This window comes from Orbicella franksi, chromosome 1 (assembly GCF_964199315.1).
Source record: "Orbicella franksi chromosome 1, jaOrbFran1.1, whole genome shotgun sequence".
In the NCBI taxonomy this organism is placed as follows: domain Eukaryota; kingdom Metazoa; phylum Cnidaria; class Anthozoa; order Scleractinia; family Merulinidae; genus Orbicella; species Orbicella franksi.
In genome coordinates this window covers 18,292,634-18,314,136 of record NC_138145.1, presented here as the reverse complement: position 1 = coordinate 18,314,136, position 21,503 = coordinate 18,292,634, and the positions used below count along the sequence as shown (strand labels likewise).

General features: G+C 37.8%; 3 protein-coding genes across 3 annotated transcripts in view; 2 read left to right on the top strand and 1 right to left on the bottom strand.

The window, feature by feature from the left end:
- Nucleotides 1-50: 50 nt before the first annotated feature.
- On the top strand, nucleotides 51-4,740 carry LOC145494654 (sperm-associated antigen 8-like). The gene is made up of 7 exons (XM_081474192.1): nucleotides 51-197; nucleotides 324-392; nucleotides 1,646-1,788; nucleotides 1,895-1,974; nucleotides 2,088-2,119; nucleotides 3,175-3,237; nucleotides 4,027-4,740. Exons 1-7 carry the CDS (start codon nucleotides 120-122, stop codon nucleotides 4,138-4,140), a joined length of 579 nt encoding a protein of 192 aa, XP_081330318.1. The 5' UTR covers nucleotides 51-119; the 3' UTR covers nucleotides 4,141-4,740.
- A 2,268-nt stretch (nucleotides 4,741-7,008) lies between these two features.
- LOC145494618 (U3 small nucleolar ribonucleoprotein MPP10-like) lies at nucleotides 7,009-15,913 on the bottom strand. The gene is made up of 7 exons (XM_081474150.1): nucleotides 14,999-15,913; nucleotides 14,107-14,395; nucleotides 13,452-13,593; nucleotides 13,129-13,196; nucleotides 12,361-12,498; nucleotides 10,966-11,076; nucleotides 7,009-10,435 (listed from the first exon to the last, which is right to left on the bottom strand). Exons 1-7 carry the CDS (start codon nucleotides 15,865-15,867, stop codon nucleotides 9,953-9,955), a joined length of 2,100 nt encoding a protein of 699 aa, XP_081330276.1. The 5' UTR covers nucleotides 15,868-15,913; the 3' UTR covers nucleotides 7,009-9,952.
- A 13-nt stretch (nucleotides 15,914-15,926) lies between these two features.
- The window catches only part of LOC145494609 (uncharacterized), a 28,077-nt gene continuing 22,500 nt past the window's right edge, over nucleotides 15,927-21,503 (top strand). The window contains exons 1-2 of the mRNA XM_081474138.1: nucleotides 15,927-16,042; nucleotides 18,635-18,793. Of these exons, the coding sequence (XP_081330264.1) occupies nucleotides 15,955-16,042; nucleotides 18,635-18,793 (247 nt within the window). The 5' untranslated portion in view covers nucleotides 15,927-15,954. The remainder of the gene's footprint in view (nucleotides 16,043-18,634; nucleotides 18,794-21,503) is intronic.

Below are 21,503 nucleotides of genomic sequence, written 5' to 3'. Positions count from 1 at the left end.
TACCACACTGCGCATGCGATGTAGTTTCCTAGACAACAAGATTACAAGAACTTGTTCTGCAACACGCGCGCATAAGGAACTTTTCCGAGTTATATCTTGTTTTGTTTAACGATTTAATAATGAGTTCTGACACTATTAGTGTTATGAGACACAACAATTCCTGTGGTAAAACTTTACTAGACAACTGGGTCGAGGAGGTAAGGATCTAATTTTCATTCATATTTTTCAGCTGGTGCATGTTTTCAGATTTCCGTGTTTCCCTTCGCTTCAGCTGTGTCTGGAAACTCAATTCCTTACTTTAATTCCTCTTGCTTCTTAAATAGAGACAATGTGAACAGTATGACAAGTCAGATTCAATCAACGTCTCTCAGCTACATAAACAAGGACACAAGGTAAGAGACAATTCATTATGAAGCTTAAATTTGAACTTTGGAGGAAATACATATGCTTAAGCTTAAGCTTCTAAGTGACCACACGAAATATTTTCACGGTTATGTATGCAGCTGAAGCTGAGTTGTGAAAATAAACTGAAAAACGATCATGCTAGTGTGGGATCCAAACCCATGACCTCTGGTAAACCAGAAAATTGAAATTGGATAGTACCATCTACTGGTAGCCCTGTTGTAGACATTGGGGATATGCATGTCCCACGGAAGATCTGTCCCACCTTTGAATTTCAAATATTGTCATGTCTTAATTTCAAGAGGTCTAAATGTCTCTGTTGGTTAGTCTAATGTCATAATTTTGCACTTCGTTGTGTTAAGTTTCTGTACTATTGCTTAGCCAGCATTCGGAAGTTAATTGTGTCTATAACAAAATTCTTGATTGTAATTGGTTCTTTGCACACTTATTTTCCATGTCATAATACTGCTACTGTAAATACTAGCTTCTGATTAGTTGGAGGCAGGTCAATATATCCCAAATTGTATCAACAGCTGAACAATGAAATTTTAATAATCGTTGTATTGGTCACATTTGAGCAATGGAGTCAGCTCTTGGTAATGAAAGCAAACATGTCTCAGATAGAACTTCCAGGTTAACTGTTTCAGACAAACAGAAAGCTTCCTATGAAGTAGCAGCTCAGTCAACAAAAACACAAATAAATCAACTGAAACTTGGCTCAGCATGTACTTTTATAGAAGCTTATGTTTAGGGTTGTATTATTAAAGGAAATCGGTCTTCTTTCTTGAAACAATTATGGATCAATTGTACTTGTCAACAGATCAGACTTTTTCTAATTTCTAGGTTGTGGCTGCAGCAGTCACTCATGGAAATTACTAAAAAGTCTGATCTGTTCACACATACTCTTCTTACTCTTAAAATTTGTTATTGATGTGATTAATTATTAATTTAGTAATTGGACCTTGTGCCATACAATTCAGGGAGTACCGGTAATCATGCTCATAATTTCAAATTGGCCTTGCACTGCACACTTGTCTGAATTTGAAATTACTTGCCCGATTACTGGCTCCCTTAATTGTATTCCCCTTGGTCCAGTTTACTATTGCTAATCAGTCGGTGACACAAGCTACAACCATCTATGCACTATCCTGTCATGCATATTTTGTAGTTCAATATTACCCCTGGTACAATTTGGTATTTGCCTTTATTTCATATACATTGTTATTATCACTCCATTCGTCAGGGTATCTTGACAACAGATTTTGATGCCAGGCCAGAGGGATTATCAACAGTCAGAGATTCATACAGGAAACCAGAGAAAGTTGGAGTGCGAGAGATTGGTTTGAGGCAACAGCTTCTTCAAGAAGAACTCTATCAGCAAGTCAGGTAGAAATATGATAACTTAATGACTTTTCATTTTGTAAACTATGTAAATAAAGTAGTTCAGCCTCGTGAAATTACTAAAATAACTAGTGAACTTTTGTTTCTTTAGTGCTGAAGTGGATCAAGAATTTAATCCTCCACCTCCTTCAGTAGAATATCTTTCAACAACCAAGAAGGATTTTTCAAAAGGTGGGTCCCACAATTTGCCTGAGCTGCTGAATCTGAGTTAGTGGAGTTACTTGTGACTTGTTACAATTTGCATGATTGTTTCTCTTCCTCAATCCTGTTTTTTTTTTCTACAGAATTTGCCCCGATTGTCAAAGCACCAACAAGGGTGAGTTTAACAATAATGTCAATATTTTTATATTGCTCTCACTGTTAAACACATTTACATCAATTATTCAACAACCTTTTTCAAGACATTCATTCAAAATGTTCCTTTATTGTTTAGCAGTAGTGACCCTAAAGTTGTCATATTTCTCTCTTTACTAGCTTGTTGCCCCGGGGCGGGGGGGGGGGGGGGGAGGAGGGGTTCTCTGCCATATATGGGCTATATAGGTATGTGCCGCTGTGAAGGGTATGGTTTTCAAGTATTTACTCTAGGATATGGTATATAAATCAGAGCGTTTGTGTCTAGAATAGGGTATCATTTTTCACAAAACTGACTAGTTGGTTGAAGATTTTATCTAGACTAAGGAAACCAGGAATTGTCACTCAAAAATACAAAAAAATCAAATCGGCAAGTTTAAATTTACGCAGAACAGCCTCAACAGTGTCGATAGATGGGGGGATTTGGCAAGTTTACTCTAGTATACTGGGTAGCAAAATTCAGCTGAACTAGCTCTGGTCTGACATAAGGGTTACAGGGTCCCAGCAGCATATCCCCAAACAGAAATTCCCAAAGTACCCCCCTGGGCTTGTTGCACTAGATCACACATGAGAGCAAAATCATTTAGAACTGCTTTTGTTACAGCATTGCGTGAAAATGAATACATTATTTTTAAATCTGTTTGATATATAAATGGGGGGAACATTAGATTGTGGTACTTCAGACCCCCTGGCTCCCCTAGGGGGACTGCCATAAAAAGTGACTGGGGTGCTTGTTGTACCTATTAGGGACCAAAAACGTGGTTTTAGTACCTCTTAGGGTGTTTAACGTCAAAAGGTCCACGGCGGAAGCTTTTGCATTACCTTTTAGGGTATTGAGCTGAAAAAGTAAAAAACAAAACAGGATCTTAGTACCTCTCAGGAGTTCTTTTCAAAATTTCTGACTTCAAAGCCCCTTCTTGTTTATACAGAAGTCCTCCTTCCCGCTCCCCGGGCCCTAGCCTCCCTCCTTTAATGCTAAAATTACTCTGTGTGACATTGTTTAATTGCCTTCTCATAAAGGATCATGATGTCAAGACTGAACAGCCTGCCACCTTCTGGCTTGAAAGAGCTGAAGAAGTTCATGTGAGTGAGAATTTGTCTTGACAATCCTGTGGTTAAATTAATGATCCAACAGTCAGTGGTGTCTAAATGGTATTATTTTTGACATCATGTATAAAGGCAGCAGGTTGAAACAAAGCAAAAATAATGAACATATATTCAGTGAGACTATCGCAGAGGCGTAATGGTTCGCAAGCAGCTCTGGTTAGACTGTTCACTGCAGTCTCTCAGACAACACCCTTCTACATGTACTCTCTGATCGAGTACCTCCCTCTTAACTCCATATTAGATATATCAGCATACTATTTGGGAAACTTAGCATGATGCTTTTTAAGCGATGTGTGGCAGGGCGTGGGGGGATATCCTGCAATGGACAAGTGAGCAAAAGTAAACTCTTGGTCTCTGCTTTGGCTATGTGGGTCACTTTGCTCTGAGCGCAAATTTAACCAGTGAGATTATTGTGGTAAATAGACAAGTCCTACAATAGCTAGAGCTTGTAAGCACTTTAAGAAAAAATCAATTGTCTGTAGCATTCAACAAGTATGAGGAAGGTGAATAATCTTGGTTGAAAGTAGGTTTTGGGATTGCGATACCTCCTATGCACAAGCTTGTTATCCTCAGCAAAATCAAAACCAAGGCAGATATACAGTTATGACTTCTAAACATTTCAGTTAAGCCATCCTATAGAATAATATAGTACCAGCATAAAAAATAGCATAGAAAATCGGGTAAAACTGATCAAGGTTGACAAAGATAGCCTTGGCCCAAAATATCATGGTTTTACATCAGTAATTTAATTTTTTGTCCTTACAGGGTGTATCTCAGGTACGAACAAAAGACACGCCATTCCGTAAAAATGCTGCCTTTAGTACACCAATAGATGAGTACAAAGATGCACCAAAACCAGGAGAGCAGTGGAAATTTTAACCATAAGTTTTTTAACCATCAAATCCAATTTATGCAACTAAATTATCAAATGTAAATATTTCAGACAGACTGTAAACATTTCTTATAGTTTTTCCTTGTACACCAAAGTTTGATTTAAAAATAGCAATAGATTTTTTTCAAAAATTTTTTGCAGTTGTTGTTGTGATGTAATGTACTTATAATAGGAGTTCCCTATCTATTTACAGCTTTTTCTTTATCTTTAATTTAAAAAAGTCTTTAAAATAAACTCTCAACTGCATATAAATAATTTATGTGAATATATATCATCTGCTTTCTACTTCTGATCATAATTTTACCAAACAAATCGGGTTATCTTACACTAGGCATGGGAAATAAAGGGATAATTGAAATGCTAGGTGCTGTTCTCAAACAAACTGATGTTCTCCAGCTTTCATGGAGATCTTGCCCGGGATAATCATTAATGGCCTATACGTGGAGGCTTTGCGCAAAAGGGCTACCATTTTCAGGCTTCAGGTATGTAAAAGGGTAGGGATTTCACAAGTTGAGATGTATAAAGGGATAAGGAAATCTGCCATATAGTTATTTTAAAGGGTCTTTAATTAAAATATTTTGAACAGATGCATCTTATGACTGTATCATTTCAAATATTAGGCACTATATGAAAATAACAAGAAGACTTCCTTTTTTGGCGATATATTCATAATATGGCCCAGTTATAAAAGTATGTGAAAGGGATACCTCTTTTCAGCTGAATGTATACGAAAAAAGTCCCTTATCTGTCAAAATGGTATACAAAAGGGTATGGGGTTGAACTCTGAGCGGAGCCTCCCTGGCCACGCTTGGATGTAGTTTCATTTTGGGATGACTTTATGAAACAGTTGATCATTGAAGGTCTTGAAGTATTATTTTACGAGGAAGCGATGTTAGTTGAAATTCAAAGTTAGGACTGAAAGAAACAATGTATGGGTGACAAATTCTGTGTAAATTCCTGGGGGCAGTGTTGAGTTTCAAGTTTCTCAGATCTGTTCCGGCCGATATGGGTAGTGGGGTTAATAAGGAAACAGAGAGATCGGCAAAGAGAAATTAAAACAAGAGGGAAGAAAATTAAAAAAATAATAATAATAATTAACTATTTATCAACTACAGAGGCAGAAGTACGTTTAAGCACAATAGATTTAAAAAAACTGGCTCAAAAATTTAACACTACGTTAAATAAGATATCTTAGGCCATCGTGACGCAAAACAGTTTTTTTTCCTTTTTCGCGAGATACAAACATAGAAATACCGAAATCAGTAAAAAAGATAAAATAGATACCAAGAAAAGATAAAGAAAACGATTAGGCAATACGACAATGAAAAAAGATCAGAGAAAAGGAAAACGATTAAGAAATTACGAGAAGAAAAAAAAAAACCTCAGAAAAATCAAGAAAAGAAAAAAAAAAAATTCTCCTCGCAGGATTTCTTGGGCAAGAATTACTAGGCCCCCAAGCCAGTTGGAGAGTAATTCCTTGTTCGCAGATCCAAATTTCCACATCCACTGTATCCATTGCGCGCCGTGTTTACCGCTCGACCACCCTGAAATCCCTTGGGATTATCGGTATAAATAGTCGGTATGGATAGTTTTTGAACTTTGGAGCTCCGAGTGACAGTGCTTGCATACCACACAAGTTAAAATGGGCGAGATGGGTGGAAAAGAGGGATGATGCAAACATCGGCCATGTTTGTCTAATATGGTCCCCATCTTAAACCGAAGTCCGACATCTCAAGTCTGATAACGTTTCCCTTCACACCTTGCTAGCTTTTGTCTTTATATCAAGATAGTCTACTGTCGCATGGATCATCATCTCTCGATATTAGAATGCCATCTCTTTCACGGGCTGAAATGAGGATGTCGATGATGCCTAAGCAACGCCCTTGTTAATCCAATATGGTCACCATCTTGAAACGAAGTGCAACTTTTCTGGTCTAATAACTTTTTATGTAGTAGACTGGCAGTTTTCGTGTGAATATCAAGACATAAAACTGTCACCTAGAACTTCATCTCTCGATGTTATAATCACATCTGTTCAACCGGTGGAAAAGAGGATGATGCAAACATCGCCCGTTTTTGTCTAATATGGCCGCCATCTTAAACCAAAGTCCGACATCTCATGTCTGATAACGTTTTCCTTATCGCCTTGCTAGTTTTTGTCTTTATGTCAAGATAGTCTACTGTTGCATGGATCGTCATCTCTCGATATTAGAATGCCATCTCTGTCACGAGTTAAAAAGAGGACGTCGATGATGCCCAAACAACGGCCATGTTAATCTAATATGGTCACCATCTTGAAACGACGTGGAACTTTTCTGGTTTAATAACTTTTTATGTAGTAGCTTGGCAGTTTTCGTGTGAATATCAAGATATAAAACTGTCACCTGGAACTTCATCTCTCGATGTTAGAATGCTATCTCTTTAATGGGTGGAAAAGAGGGTGACGTCAGACATCTACTATGTTACTCGCTAATGTGGCCGCCATCACGAAACGAAGTGCAACTTTTCTGGTTTAATAACTTTTTATGTAGTAGCTTAGTAATTTTCGTGTGAATATCAAGATATAAAACTGTGACCTAGAACTTCATCCCTCGATGTTAGAATGCCATCTCTTCCACCCATGGAAAAGAGGATGATGCAAACGTTGCTCTTGTTTGTGTAATATGGCCGCCATCTTAAACTGAAGTCCAACATCTCATGTCTAATAACGTTTTCCTTTGCACTTTGCTAAATTTTGTCTTTATATCACGATAGTGTGCTGTTGCATGGAACTTTATCTCCCGATATTAGAATCCGATCTCCTTCACGAATAGAAACAAGGATGTTGGTAAAACCCAAACAAAGGCCATGTTAATCGAATATGGCCACCATCTTGAAACGAAGTGCAACTTTTCTGGTTTAATAACTTTTTGTGTAGTAGCTTGGTAGTTTTGTGTTAATGTAAAGATATAAAGCTGCCAGCTACAACTTGATCTCTCGATATTATAATGCTATCTCTTTAACCGGTGGAAAAGAGGATGATGGAAACATCGGCCGTATTTGTCAGTCTAATATGGCCGCCATCTTAAACCGAAGTCCAACATGTCATGTCTGATAACGTTTTCCTTAGCACCTTGCTAGTTTTTTTCTTTGTACTAAGATAGTCTACTGTCGCATGGATCGTGATCTCTCGATATTAGGATCCGATGTCTTTCACGGGTTGGGAAGAGGATGTCATTCATTTGATGCCCAACAACGGCCGTGTTATATTGTCACCATCTTGAAACGAAGTGCAACGTTTCTAGTATAGTAAGTTTTTATGTAGTAGCTCGGAATATCAAAAAAAGAACAAAAACAAAAAAAAAAACCTTTCACCTAGAACTTCATCTCTCAATGTTAATAACGTCTTTCTTAGTAGCTTGATAGTTTTTAAATGAACACGAAGAAAGACTCGATAGAAACTGATTTTAAAATTAAATTCGACACTGGGCTAAAATGCCGCAAACTATTTTTTTTCCTTTTTCACGAGAAAGAAAGTAAAACAAATATCGAAAACAGAGAAAAAATATCAGAAAAATCAGGAGAAGCACTGAAAATAAAAACAAAAAAAGCTCGCAGGATTTCTTGGGAGAAATTACTCGGTCCCAAGCCAGTTTGAGAGTAATTCCTTGTTCGCAGACCCAAATCTCCACGTATCCGGGGAGAGGTTATTTGGCCCCCAAGCCAGTTTGAGAATAACCTCTGTGCAGCAGTGTGATTCGAACCCACGACCTCTAGCGACCTCCGCTGTATCCGTTACGCGCCACGTTTACCGCTAGGCCACCCTGAAAGTTTGGAGGTCCGACTGAGAGTGCGTGATAGTCAGACAAGTTAAAATGGGCGAGATTCAGGCGTGGATGTCAGCGTTCTGTTCGTTTAGGTGGTCGTGAAAATCGTCAATTTCGTCTTTGTGAACGGCGGTAAAGGTGTTGTCAACGTAGCGTAACCAAAGCGGTATCGTTTGTCGGCAAGTTGCAAGGGCACGTTCCTCCACGTGTTGCATCACGATTGTTGTCGCAGAAATTGTGATGCAATGCGACGACATCGCTTGCAATTGCTACCACAATACACAGAGTTGATAATCCTCTTACTCCCTTCACTAACAAGGGAACATTTCCAGCCTTAACCTGGATTCGACATTCCCTGTAGCTCTGAAGTCGCAATTTTTTTCCGAACAAGCTTGAAAAGTTTTTCAGGTCAAAACTGTTCTGATGAACGGTAACGTCCATCACATGTGGGATGCGTTATTTGCAAAACTTAAGCTCAACTCACGGCAGCGGAAAAACGACCGATTTCAGTTTCCTTGACAGTCTAGCAACTTGCCAAGCTTTATGCCCAGCTACCGAAGATACTAGCGATTCGCCCGTTGTTTGCTCAGTCTGCAATATGAAAACTGACTGGTAAATTGAATTGTGACACACCGGACAGCTTACGTGACCAAAACAGATACCTTGAACGTGTTTTTCAGAAAACAACTACAACGCTGACTTTATTAGGCGAAACATTTACCGACCTACTGAAGCTGACGCAACGAACAGGAACCCAACACCTGTTACTACAGTGACTATACCTTACATTAAGGGCACTTCTGAGACCATCTCACGGATCCTACAGCCCTACAACATCCGTGTAGCCCACAGACCTACAACTACGTTACGACACTTACTGACCAACGTTAAAGTCAGGGACGAGCCTAACAACAGACAGGGAGCAGTTTACAAGATCAAATGTTCCGACTGTCAGGCTTCCTACATTAGTGAGACTGGCAGAAACCTTAACACTAGACTGACTAAACACAAACGAGCCACGAGACTGAATGGTGATGCCAACAATCACATTGCAATACATCATCAACTGACAAACCACAACATTGACTGGGACTCTGCTCAGTGCTTAACCTATAGTACAAACTATTTTCAACGCCTGACTCTGGAAAGCTGGTACACTAACCTAGAACAAACGCCTCTTAACAGATGTCAACAACTACCGGCGCCTTACAAACGACTTATCAGTGACGGAAACGAAACCGACAAACGGACTTCTGACAGACCGACTTAATTTGACTAACAATAGACGGACCAAAAACCGACCAATTTGACTAACAATAGACGGATCGAAACCCACCTATGACTGATGACAAACTTTACACGAGTCTTTCAGCCAATACCATCATGGCTAAACTGACCAATCATGTTCAACGGACCAGACTTATAACATCATCGACTGACAAACACTATTCACTTGACTCTGAAGATGACTTCCGCTCAGGTTGTCGAAACGTCAGTCATCAACAACAGTTCTTTTCAGAACTTTCTTCACCCGGACGATCACACTATACGATCTGATAACTAGTATCTCTACCAAGTGGGTCAATAACATTACCGCTCACAATAATTAAGGAGAAGCAGCGATATAACAAAGCACTATGTTTATTGATCGCATTTCAAATGACTTTGAAAGTAACTAAGATAGATTCTTGAGCTACATTTGCCGAGCAGTATAACTAGCACATGCAATGTGCCCTGACCAATCAGCGAGAAGCTGTTATCTCTTCATTATTATAATTCAGCCAATCTTTTCTCCCGCAGCCAGACACCGCATACAGGTCTGCTTTGAGCTGTGATACGTGTAGCTTTACATGTAATTGTAGGTTTTTCGACCGTGGATTGGCTCAAAATCTTATTGTGTGCGGACTTCCATTTTATAGAGACTATAAACAAAAAACCTGCTCCATGCTGTATTTTCAAAGCCTAGGCTAAGAATTAGTTCTTCAAATCACCATCAAAGTTTCAGTTGCGAGACTTTTACAGTAGACTTGTCTTTCTTTCTCTTCGTTTCTTTCTTTGCTTTCACTTGATCTGTGACCTCGTCCTGAAGACGAGAGAAGAAAGCTGAAGATGACTTCACCGGCTTGTAATTCCCCTCGTCTTTCAACAGCGAAACATTTTTCGAAGATTTGACATCTTTTTCCAGCTTCATCAGCGCAGCTTTCTTTGAATGCTTATTTCCCAGGCCAGGATTGAGTTTCTCCACGAGTTTTCTTCGCTTCTCTCTAGCCACGGCTCGTTCATGCTGCCTTCTTTTCTTTTCTCGTCTTTCACGCTTTCGATCGATCTCTGTTTTCTCCGTACTCCCTTTCTGTTCTTTTTTCTTTTCGTGGATTTCCTCCGGAGCCAACATCATTGCATCGCTCACAGACACCGGGGCGACCTCTTCAACCGAAATTACAGGCACATTGCTGACAACTTTAAGCTCTGGTTTAGGCTGAAATTTAATGGTTTACAAAACGTAAGTGATGAAACCGCATCCCTTTCCTCTCGTACTCGATCTGCAAGAGTTTATTAGTGATGAGCGAATTAGAATAGGGGTGGGGAAGTTTTTGGAACTGGGCAAATTATTGCGGAAACTTGACAAAATGTTCCCAGAGGATAATGACGGATTGCTTCAACCATGATTATTCATTGTAGCCGATTACCAATAAGTATGCGATCCGGGAAGTGTGACCTGGGCGGGGAAACCGCGGTTAACAACAGGGCTGTAAGCCGTAACACCTGTTATGGCTGAGTACATCCTTGATTTTTCCCTTGATGTTACGGGTGAAATTGCCTGTTGTTGATAGAATTCACTCACTAAGTAACAAGTTTGCTATGGGTGCGGAGAACAAGGTTACATGTGACTTAAAACTTAATGACAGCCCTTAACGTGTACACTCGTGTTTCTTGTAAAATAAAAGCTTTAAACTTAAAACAGGCCCACTGCCGGTAAAGCTTGTTTTTCATCAAAAGATAACTTACCGGTTTGGGAGTAAAATGAAAGTTTGACAAGGCATCAAGCTTGGTGAAGAGTTTCGTCATCAAGGCTTTAATTTCAACATGCTCTTCATTTTCTTTTTCTTCTGCTTCAGCCTGTAACAGCATAATAATAATAACATAAGTTGATCTGCTTCCGCCTGTAACAGCACAATAACAATAACATAAGCTGATCTAGCATCATTCGGCTTACACTCAACATGGAAATGACACATTCTCCTTGCTTTGATAGAAAAAGTACACGCATTCAAGTTAATTTTTAGCTATAAAGCTTAGCCTTTTTGCATTCAATATCATCGCTCTTATACCTATCACCTTTGTAACATTTAAGCAATAGAGTACTTTTTCCATGGTTACATAGCCTCAACTAAACACTTGGGGGTTTGGAGACAGTTATGTAAATCCTCGACTTTGTCTCGGGTTTGCCTAACTTTCGAGAATTCTCCCAACCCCCAAATGTTTTAATAGACGAGGCTATGTAAACACGGAAAAAGTACGCTATTGCTTTTATAAAATATTTCTCAAAAATACGCGCGAGTCTTAAACGACGCAACCGTGTTTATATACTCTCATCTAAACACACCTACCGACCAATGAGAGCACGCGTAAAATGTCAGTTATTTTATAATTCCCATTCTAAGTCTGTGTGGAGTTTCTTGCGTTTACTCAGTGCCTTGGTGATAACCAAAAGGTAAGGCACATCGCACAATATTACCCTTTGTTATGCAATACAATCCATCTGTGCTCAACGTCAAACAAATCCTCATGGATAAGTGACCCATATATAAGCACAACCTTTGCTCAGAGATAGGAAGGAAGGAACCCCTTCTAATTTCTTCTAAGAAGGATAGGTCTCTAGAAGATAAAAGTACTCAGAGCTAAACTGTAAAGGTCTTGACAATCATGGGCACGTAACAGTCGTGTTTTAAGCCTGTCAACCCATTTAAACACGTATGAGTTTCCAATACTCCCATCCTAGCTTGCACCACCAATACTGAGGTGATTGAACAGCAAGTGGTGGTTAAAGCTGAATACAAACTACTGGAGATGAACCCTGCCATCCTCTTGTTATACCAAGTAACATGATTTTCCTGCATGCAGTTTATTCAACATGAATGCTGTAATTTTTACCACTTAGTAGAGTAATGCAACAGACATCTGCAATGCTCCTTAATCCAATAACTATTTATTCAAATGTAATTTTACACGTATAGGGAATGAGACTGAGAATGAATGAAAAACAAGTTGGAGTTCCCAAACGATTGGAAACGTTTTGCACAAGGAAAGAAGTAAATAAAATTTAATTGTTCAGGAACACCAACATGGCGGCTGTGATGTCATGTGAAAATGCTCTATCATCTAGTTTGTTAATGCCTGTACCTGTGTTTGTTTGAGGTATTCCTGTTCGTAGATTTGACTGAGACTTAATTTGCTTTTTTCCTGATCCAGTGGTACCTTCTTCTTGTATTCAAAAGGCTCCATGACAGGCTTAACTTTACGTTCCACGTCATCCCACACCTGCAATGTTAACACAGATATAAACAACGGACATGGTATGCTGTCTAAAGAAAACCATTGGGTCAGCCAGGTAAATGGAACAGTGGGGTGGGGACCTTGGAGTAAAAGGGGGGGCTGTACATGAAGGAGGTGAAGGAGGAGAACCAAGTGCAGGATGTAGGGTTCCTAAGGTGGCGGGAACCTAGAGAAAACAGCTTTTTCGGTGAATGTTGCATATCATTTTGAAATGTAAAAGGCATTAAGATGGGGGAACGATTCATAAAGGGGCAGTGAACTATGTAAGAGTAACTCCACAGGTAAACTGCCAGGAAGAAGCCCACAGCAGACTATTATACAATATTACCCTACAAACATATTGGTGACTTGGGGTGAAAAGGTTATATGCAGGCTAGTATGGTCCCTAGAGATTAAAAAAAACTCTCTATATGGAAGTACTATGTAGCTGAATGCTAACAAGGATTGTACTTCGGAAGTAGTTTAATTCAGTGCACCTATTTTATTTTCCATTAACTGTATCCTATTGTTAACTGTGATGGGCTATTGCTGGTTGGTAAGGTGTATCAAACTGTATAATTCAGGGTTCAGAATATTAATAGTTTTATCCTGCAACACAAAGTAACACTGACATACTTCATCTTTGATCCTTTGTTTCACCAAGTCCTCAAGGTTTTGAGTTGTTTCTTCTGTTATATCTGGAGCTGTGATAAAGATGACACTCCATTAAAAACCAATCACAGCATTGCAGTACAAATAAATAAAGAATGATATAATGGCCTGCTCTAAGCCAATCCCAACCAAAGAATTTTCTCAGCAATATTTAATGAATTAATTGGCAGACCATTCCTTTCTTTTCCTGACACAAAATGGGCATACCACAATTCACCCTACCACTTCTAGCACCGCTTAGATTTGGATCTGCTATTGAGTTCCATTATGAAGTGTATATTTTTTACCAGTAGTAGTGGTGTGGTCAAAGCTGACATCTTCTTCAAGCAAGCTGTTAATTGGTCGTATATTACCACCTGCCTCTCCAGACATCTGCCATGGTTTTTGAGCCAAGTTGGCTTTCTCCAGTTTTTCAATTTTCTCTTTAAGCTGTAAACAAAAATATGGCTCCTGAATATTGATCCAAAAGAAAATCAAAACAGCCAATCTATACCAATATCTGCATTTAATATCTCTAGTGACCCAAGAATAACGGAATACTTGTTGAAGAAAACAACCTGTAAGATTTTAGAGAATGCTAAATGCTGTAATCTTATAACCCAAGAGGAACAAAGAACCAGCACAAGCTGTTCTTGTAATGATGGTACAGATAAAAGGAATTTACATTTTGATAAGGGTCTTTTTCTCCCCATTTTTTCTAAAAGGGTAGAAAACACTTTATTAATGTTTGTATAGAGTTTTACTACAAATCTACTAACATTCTATGACAAATGTTGTTCCCTGATGTGCTACGCTACTCATTATCTATTCTGTTGTACATGTAGATAGCGGCAGTCTGACAGTGTGCGGTTGTTAACAAAATGGCGGCCGCTCCTTTGCATTTTCAAAGTGTCTGTGAAGATGATTTAGTGATCACTCATTGGTAGTCACAAAAATATTTACCTTTTGTTGTTTTTTCTCAAAATTTGATATTGCTTTAGACTTCTCTTCACTGTCAGAGTCATCTCCATCCTCACTGTTAGCAGAAACATGATCATCCTCTATTTCCTTTTCTGCATCTTTGTCAAATTCCTCCTGCTCATCTGATTCATTTTCATTATCTTCTTCACCTTCTCCTCCACTTCCTAAGTCTACACTTAGTTCTCCATCAGGAGGATCAAAGAAGTCTGCATACTTCATTCTCCTGGCAGACTTTCCACTTGTCTTTTCTTTCTTTGTTAACTCCCTTTTCCTGCTCATGATGAATAACAGGGACAACATTAGAAACTTCAGATTAGCTACCTGTACTTTGCTGCATCATTTAACGTAAAAAAAGAAGGACATGCCTGAAGGTGGCCTCAACACAAATGTGGCTTCCATACTCAATGTTTACTTCATGCAACATCATTTTCCTTATGTCAACATTAGGGGGTGGCAAATGGCACTAAGAAAACCACAAGTCTTGGAAACTTTTCATCTGATCTTGAAATCTCAAAATACCTTCTGACGAAGCAATAATTTTGTATTGGCATTTTGTCTTGCAGTTGTCTCAATCTGAGATGTTTAAACAGAGATCTTGGCATCTTATTGAGTCTTAGATTTTACCACTCATCATTCATTGCCCCTAGAATCAAACTCTATATTGCTGTTATTCACGTTATTCTTATCTTCAATTCTCCTAGATCATAATGTTGTAAATTAAGACCTACATTAAATGGATGTTTGGCAGACATTTTGAACCTTTAAGATAGATAAAAGCACCAACTGACTGCATTGCCTAGCAAGCCTCCCATGCTCAGGCTCATCCAATAAATTTTTCAGCTGTTAAATAAAATGCACAAGCATGGATATGCACCTTCCTAGAAGGGATTCAGTGACACCAAGAGCTTTGCTCCATTCTTCATCCTCCTCTTCTTCTGTGTCATCACTGTCCATGTCAATAAAGTAATCAACAGCTTCACTGTCAATCTCATCTTCATCATCCTCATCATCGACACTTTCCTTCTGGCTCTTCTTTCTATGTGCTCTTTCATATCTTCTGTCCTCTTTGTCTAAAAACTGAAGCATATCAGAAAGTTTGAAGAAACTGTCATCAACTTGAGACTTCTTATTTGTTGATTTTTGTTTCCTGTTATTTTTAGTACAAGACTTAACGTTGTTACTGTCATTGTTATCATCATCATTTTCATTTTCCCCATCATCACTATCATGTCCATCACCATCATCCATTTGATCATCAGAATCTTCATCAGGACTAAATCCCTCATTAACTCTGTCACTTTCTGTGTCACTTTCTGATGCATTCTTCACAAATCCATTGCCATTTTCATTAACAACATCGTCTGAACGTTGTAACCGATTTCCTTTCACTACTTTACTATTTCCTGGCAAAAGAGAAAGCTGACCAACGTTTTCTTTTAAATTACGAACGTCTTGTTTCAGGACACGCAATAAAGGAGCATTCTGCAGTTCAATCTCTTGCCATATCTGTTCATCATCAAAATTTTCCACCAAGAGTTCCTGTAAAGGACACGTGCTTTCAAGAGAACGCGTGCCACTCAGTTCATCTTTCTTGCAAAAATCAAATATTTGCTTGATTGCAGATAAAGTGTTTTTCTGAAGAATAGCTGGAGGTTTAAGATATGATTCTGGCTGATCGAAAACGCTTTCAAACTCCGAAAGAACAGAGACGAGAGGAAATGTTCCACTATTGTCGTCCGCCATGTTTGTTTGTCCTCGCTCCAGTCCTTTCCTCAAATTTTGCCGACTGAAAAGGTCTAGGGGAGAGTGCTGTCACTTATTCTTTTCCAAATGGCGGATGCGGATTCCGACGGCCAGGCATCAACATTTTCAGAGCAAAGGAATCGGGGCAAAGATCATTTAAAAGGGAAAAGGAAAGGTGCGAAGTCATTAATTGTTTCCTGGGAAGTTTATGTAACGGTTATTGTTTGGTAGAAAACCTTTATATGGTCTTAGAATAATTCTAATTTTCAGCGGCGACAGTCAAGTCATAAGACTCGTCGCACCCAGAAGGCGCTGATTTTCGATTCAATCAATGAACTTTAACAAATAATATCTGATTGACGGTACCGTGTTCCTCCATTTAGAAGCTGACAGTACAGTTTCTTTCTTTTATTTTGTGACATTAAATTGACAACCTGGTTTAGACGATTCTACATTTAGTATAATCATTTGTTAAGAAAGAAACTGTACTGCGAATACGGCGTGCATGCATACCGGAAGGCATGGTGAATCTAACAAAAAAAATATTTCGCGTAGGTTTATAATAATCGATATTTCTTGGTTAACTCTTTCACGAAATACAAGGGAATTTTCTCACTTCAGAACAAGGAGCTTTTGTCGAGAACCATCTGTTTCAGTGGTTTAATTTCTATGACTCAGGTGACCATCATCAGACCATTATTTTGTTATTTAACAAGGCAATTTAAAATGTAAGCTTGTACCGGGATCTAAACACTCACTGACTACATGCTCAATCGATTTTCCGAAGAACTCTTCCTTTCATTGTATCTAAACTTGAAAATCTTCTTTTGAATTTGTTTAAGAAAACTAAAGCAATAATGTATTTCCTTAGCAGATGACATCTTCGTTATCTTTATTTTAGTATATGCATTTTGATAGGATTATTCAACAGTCTTGAGTCAATAATTTCTGTCTCCCTCTCTGTTGATAAGAGCCTGATATTTGCATAGCCAGCTTGTATATAACATCTTTATTTTTAAGAGCCTTTTAGAGAAGATAAACATGGCCTGTAAAGAAATCAAAATACAGTAATAAAGTCTGTTTGGAGTCATCTATTTGGTGATTAACTCCAAATTTCTTTCCTTAGCATAACTGACTTGGATGAGGTTCTAGTCCATCACAAGTCACCTGTCCACTCCCCCTTGCTTTTTGATGGTATTCGGTCACTTCGTTCCATGGTCACTTTGTTCCATCTGTTAGTCACTTTGTTCCAAAGAATAGTCACCTCGTACCAATGGGAAATCTTACAAATCTTACAAATCTTACAAAGCTACTAAAGACCTAAAGCGGATAGAATGTCGATTCGATACAAACTTCTTGTTTACTTATAAAAGTAAACTAGAAGAAATATCCCAATGAAAGTGTTTTAATCTTCGCATCAGACCAAAAAGATCCCCAGGACTTGGAATTTGAAATTGCAGCAGACCATATCCCATCAGAGTTCCTGCGGGCTGACATCAGAGTGCGGAGTCAGAGACACCTAGTTTTTGCCACCGATCAGCAGTTCAAGTTCCTTGCCTGTTCAAAGGTTTGGTACTTCGATGCCACATTTATTAGCTGTGCCACGGAGCGGAGTAACTCGTTCGTAAACGAAGATTCAAAACAGACTCTGCATTCGTTAACTTCGAATTTTTGGAAAAATCTATTGAGAATAAAAGTTTAATAGCTTAGTTTGCCTCTGGAACGAAGTGACTATTCTTTGGAATGAAGTGACTATTTGCTGGAATGAAGTGACTCTTTGATGGAATGAAGTGGTTGGAATGAAGTGACCATGGAACAAAGTGACTGTAAACCTTTTTGACCAGTTCCCCTAATGTTTCATTTGTAGTTTATATACACCTATGTTTGGAGGTGCAAGAGCGTGCCTACTGTAATTTGTTAATTAAACATTGCAACAAACAATAACTTCCAGCTATATGCCCCCCTAAAAACAATTGGATATAAAAAGCCTCAGGATATTAAGTTTTGGTTTATATCTATGTGTATAAATAGCTCTTAATTACAGGCGGCTGATGATAACTTAAATCCCGTGGTAACTTAAACCTTACATTGACTTCCCCAAGATGCATTTCTTACATAAAAACTATAATGTTACCCTCAGTAAATTGAACTTCTTGTCATTTCATAGTTTTACAATTTCTCTGTGGAAACACACACCATGTTATATTTCCATTTCCAGTCAATTGTTTTGCCTTGAACCTTTGAGTTTTCATGAATTTACTGTGCAAATTTCTTTCTATAAGCCCCCTTTTACAGGCTTGTTCTTCATTTTGTATTCTTACATTATGTTTTCAGACTTAAGATGGTCATTTGATGATTGTAGAACTTGTGTTATGTCAGTTGTTGTTTAATATTTAATGGTATGAGCTGTAAAGTTTTTCGGGTGTGAGTAGCTTTCTAGTGAATGCTAGCTAGCAATTGCATTTTTGAGATGCACAATTTCTTCCAGGAACTGAGGCCTTCCTTTGTTAATGTGCATCTGGAGCAGTATAGTGTATTTTTAATGCTCTGTGGGGTACAACTAGCAAGTTTTACAGCTGTGCAGTGAGTACTGTAACACAAAATAAAAGGCTTGGTGGCTGTTTGCAATATGGTTTTGCCTATGCCAAAATGCAGCGGTTAAGAAGAAATGTGATTGAAAGCCTTGTTAAATTGGGGTAGTAGTGTTGTATCCTGACCTTGCTTGTAAGAAAACATTCAAATTTGAAATTTTCAATTAATATTATAGGGAAACATGCTATAGAGGGAAAAGAGAGGTTAAAGAAAAGAGGGATGAGTAAACCGGGACATGCTGTGGTCATATCTGGTGGAAGTACAGAACCACCATTTGATGATGTGCCTGTGGATCTATCAGCAGATCATAAGGATTTGGTTATGGAATACTCAGGTAATGCTAATATAAATATCTAGGTTAATTAAGGCGATAACTGGCAATTATATCAATGAAATTTTTAAAATCTCCACAGCCTGTATAGCAATTTAGCAAATTCCCAATTATATAGCTGTTCATTCTCTAAAATGAAATCCTATCCATGACATCCTAACCAGTATAAAGAAATCATATGGGTTTTAACAAGCAGACACATGGCCTGTGTGTGTAGAGGGAAAAAGACTAGGGGCCAATGAACCTGCTGTGTGTAATAATTAATGTATTTCCCCACTGTGGGGTCTTCGAACTAGCTGCATCATACATGTAGAGCTTTGCAGTCAATATTTTCATTTTCATTTTCACGAGGCTGAGGTTACTTTAATTTGAGGTCAAGGTATGCTCAGAGAAATGTTGAAAGAAAAGTCTTATCAACAGCAGAGAATGTTTTGTGAACTTTGTAGGTCTTTATATTTTTCCATTAGAATAATCAAATTATGGGTTTTGAAGAATGCAAACTATAGCAGCAAAATTATATTAGTTGTGGCACTGATAGACAAATTGAATAAATCTGAAGATTTGAGAGGCATTGTAGGGGTTCCATTAGGGGCTGGGTATGAGGCAAATTGACCGGCTGTGAGGACGATTTTGCTGGGCTGGTTCGACCATCTAGCATAAAGTTTTTCTTACAAAGAAGTTCAGATTTAATAGTTTTGTCCACCTATGAAAACCAGTTACCCTCCTGCTGAAAATGTTAATGAAATCCATGCATTATCCACCTCAGTGTTGCTGGTCATAGTCCTATCCCAGTTGTGACATTTATTTGGTTTTCCAGGCATAAAAAATCCTTGTGAGAAACACCGTTGACCAAAACAAAAATTTACTGCTGTGCAAGTTCTGGGATCATTGTTTCTTGGTCCCAGGCACTGTTCCCTTTTGCAAACCTTCTTCTGTGTGAGACCAAATATTTTTATTATATCATTGATAATTTTAATATAATATATTCGCAATGGAGGGTAGAGAACATAGCTTCCAGGTCTGACAAAGCTGTCTAGCAATTCAACAGAGTCATTGCAAATTAAAAGTAAATTTGTTTCAATTGATTATTCCCTAATTTAGTTTGCAATTCTAAATCTGATCCAGACAAGTTGAATTTTGCTTGAAAATTAATCTTGGTAGTTCTAGGTTCTTTTCTATAACCATTTAAGGTGTGAGTGAAAATTTGCCAACCAATGCACTGGTTTGTAAGAAAAATTCTTTATGTTTTTAGAAGCCTGAATTTAATGATAAGCTGTTTGTTTTAATGAAGTATGCATGCCCCATGTACTTTTTTGCCTGCATTCTGATGTTATGTATTGATTTATGGTATACTTTATTATAAATTTAATTTACTATGAATTGTTAATCAGACAGCACTTTTATTTGTGGGTTTTTGCCAAATAAATGAAATTGTTACCAATTTGCATGAAATCCGATTTACCTTCTGGGTAATTATTTAGTAATACCTTCTGTTATTTGATTAACTGAAGGCCACATGCAAAATTTACGAATGAGCGAATTGAGTTGAACAAAAAAAGAAGTTTCAAAAGTTGCTTAGCATAGTGAGCCCAAACCCTTCATTTTCATATTAAATGACAAAAAGATCCATTATTACTGATTTAATAAATAGAGAGAAGATGGGCTAGCAAATATATACTGTAATGTCTAATTCTGTTAAATCCTGGGTATCCATGTATTTTAATTATTGCATATTTCTTGTCTGATCTAATTCTATTTTGTAAAATTATAAATCATTTATTAGTTTACAATTGACCTGTTTTTGCCTAGTTTATTAAATTTTTGGTCAAGGTAATAAGGATGAAAATTTTGCTGTCAGGAGTATAAAACAAAGTTAGGCTGAGTCCCTGAGGGAAACTCATGGCAAGCTAGATCATTTAGTAATAAATGAATTCCTAAGTTCATATGTGACACATGTCTTGCATATTGTTAGGATCAGCGATGACCCAAGCATCTTACATGTATTCTTAATTTCTGAAATGTCTTGTTAAGCAATTACGTTGGCAATGTTAACGACCATACAACGAATGTCCTTTGATATTGGCTCTGCTGTGTCTGAAATTTACATTATATTTCCCAGTAGTGCAGCATAATATAGAAGCAGAATAAAATCCTAAGAAATACACAAACTATTTTCCTGACAATTAGTATCAATAAATGATAATTAGGAGTATAAGTAATGCTATGAATGCAAGTGCAATGATATATTACATGTATTAAGGATTTGCACTATGAGTGATGTTTGAAAATTCTCTAAAGATTGCACAAGCCTTAAGGCGAGTGCAGTTTGAAAGAATTTTCAAATATCATTGCTAGTGTAAGTCTTCAATTGCCTGAGGTTTCATATGATTATTCATTTATTAAGTGGCTGAGAAAATTACGAACATTCATTAACAGTGAATTGGACTGCTCTCAGCCAGTCACAATAGGGAAATTTTCTCAGTCATATAATGAATCATGTAACTATTGATCAGTGTTTTACACGTTATGATCACTTTCCCTATTTCAAGAAAGCAAAATATATTTAAAATAGGAATGATATTGTTTGAATGTTAACCATACGTTATTTTGCAATTAAGAATATAAAATAAAGTTCCTTGTTTTCTAATGTTAATGTGTATACCAATATCATTAATTTCATTTGAAGTTTCAATACTGGTGTTAGTTGAAGTGA